Here is a 1057-nt window from a genome sequence, read left to right as displayed (position 1 = left end):
ATGGAGCCGATGTCCATCAGTGGCTATTAGCCACAAGGTATAGATAGGGACTCTGGGGCAGGGGATGCTCTGTCTTCTTGGTGCTTGGGGGGGGTCCACAGTGGGAGGGCTTCTAGTACCTCCTGATGGCCCCTGGTATTTCTGGCCACTGTGTGACACAGAATGTTGGACTGGATGGGCCTTTGGCCTGATCCAACATTGGCGTCTCTTATGTCCTTATGAGTGCTTAGTTCTCGTGGCCCTCTCTTACATGGGGGGAGGGGGGTAGATGTACATTCCCTGCATTGTGCAGGGGGTTGGACTAGATGACCCTGGAGATCCCATCCAACTCTTTGATTCTATGATTCAAACTCTTTTTCTAGTTTTTCGATCAAAAGCTCCGGGGGGGGGGGGGGGGCATCGACCTGTGTGTATTCTTAAAATCACAAGGCTTCATGCTGCCCATGTTAATAGGTAGGATGTAGGCAATAATCTGCAGTTACATAGCCTATATATGTTTTCAAATAACCCCACCAAGGGGGAGTCGGTCACTGCGTGGGGGAGGAGTGCCGGCAGCGGTGGGCCCCTGGGACGTGGCTCCTTCTCCGCTGGCGGGGGTCGGATGCAGCTCAGCTGCCCATCCTATAAAAACAGGCCACGCAAAACTCACGCTCGCTTTCTCGCGGCGGGGGGAACGTAAGAAGCCTGAACTGTAACGCTCTTTTTGCCACGTGGCAAATGGCGGTCGCCAGGAAGGGAGGCAGAACGGCGAGCGGGCCGCCCTCGTGGCAGTGAGTTCCGCCGGAGGAGCGCGGGGGGGGTGGGTGTCGTGGTCTCCTCACCCGCTCGGCGTAGCCGCGCATCTCGTCGGCGCGCGCGTAGATGGTCTCGATCCGCTCGTGGCGCACCAGGGCCGTGACGAGGTTGCGCAGGAGGTCGAGGCGGTTGCGGGGGCCGCGGCCCAGCCGCCGGAAGACCCGCCCGTGCGAGATCCAGGCCGCCGCCGAGAGCCTCATGATGGCCGAGGGGGACGGACGGACGGACGGACGGACGGAGGAGCCCGGCGGCGGCCGACTCC

General features: G+C 60.6%; 1 protein-coding gene across 1 annotated transcript in view; it reads right to left on the bottom strand.

The window, feature by feature from the left end:
* MRPL17 (mitochondrial ribosomal protein L17) overlaps nucleotides 1-1051 on the bottom strand; it is a 13653-nt gene extending 12602 nt beyond the window's left edge. Inside the window, exon 1 of the mRNA XM_015427430.1 lies at nucleotides 822-1051. Coding sequence (XP_015282916.1) covers nucleotides 822-995 — 174 coding nt within the window. The 5' untranslated portion in view covers nucleotides 996-1051. The remainder of the gene's footprint in view (nucleotides 1-821) is intronic.
* Nucleotides 1052-1057: the final 6 nt, after the last annotated feature.

Source organism: Gekko japonicus, unplaced genomic scaffold, assembly GCF_001447785.1.
Source record: "Gekko japonicus isolate JY-2015 unplaced genomic scaffold, Gekko_japonicus_V1.1 scaffold2763, whole genome shotgun sequence".
In the NCBI taxonomy this organism is placed as follows: domain Eukaryota; kingdom Metazoa; phylum Chordata; class Lepidosauria; order Squamata; family Gekkonidae; genus Gekko; species Gekko japonicus.
This window is presented reverse-complemented; position numbering and strand designations above follow the sequence as displayed.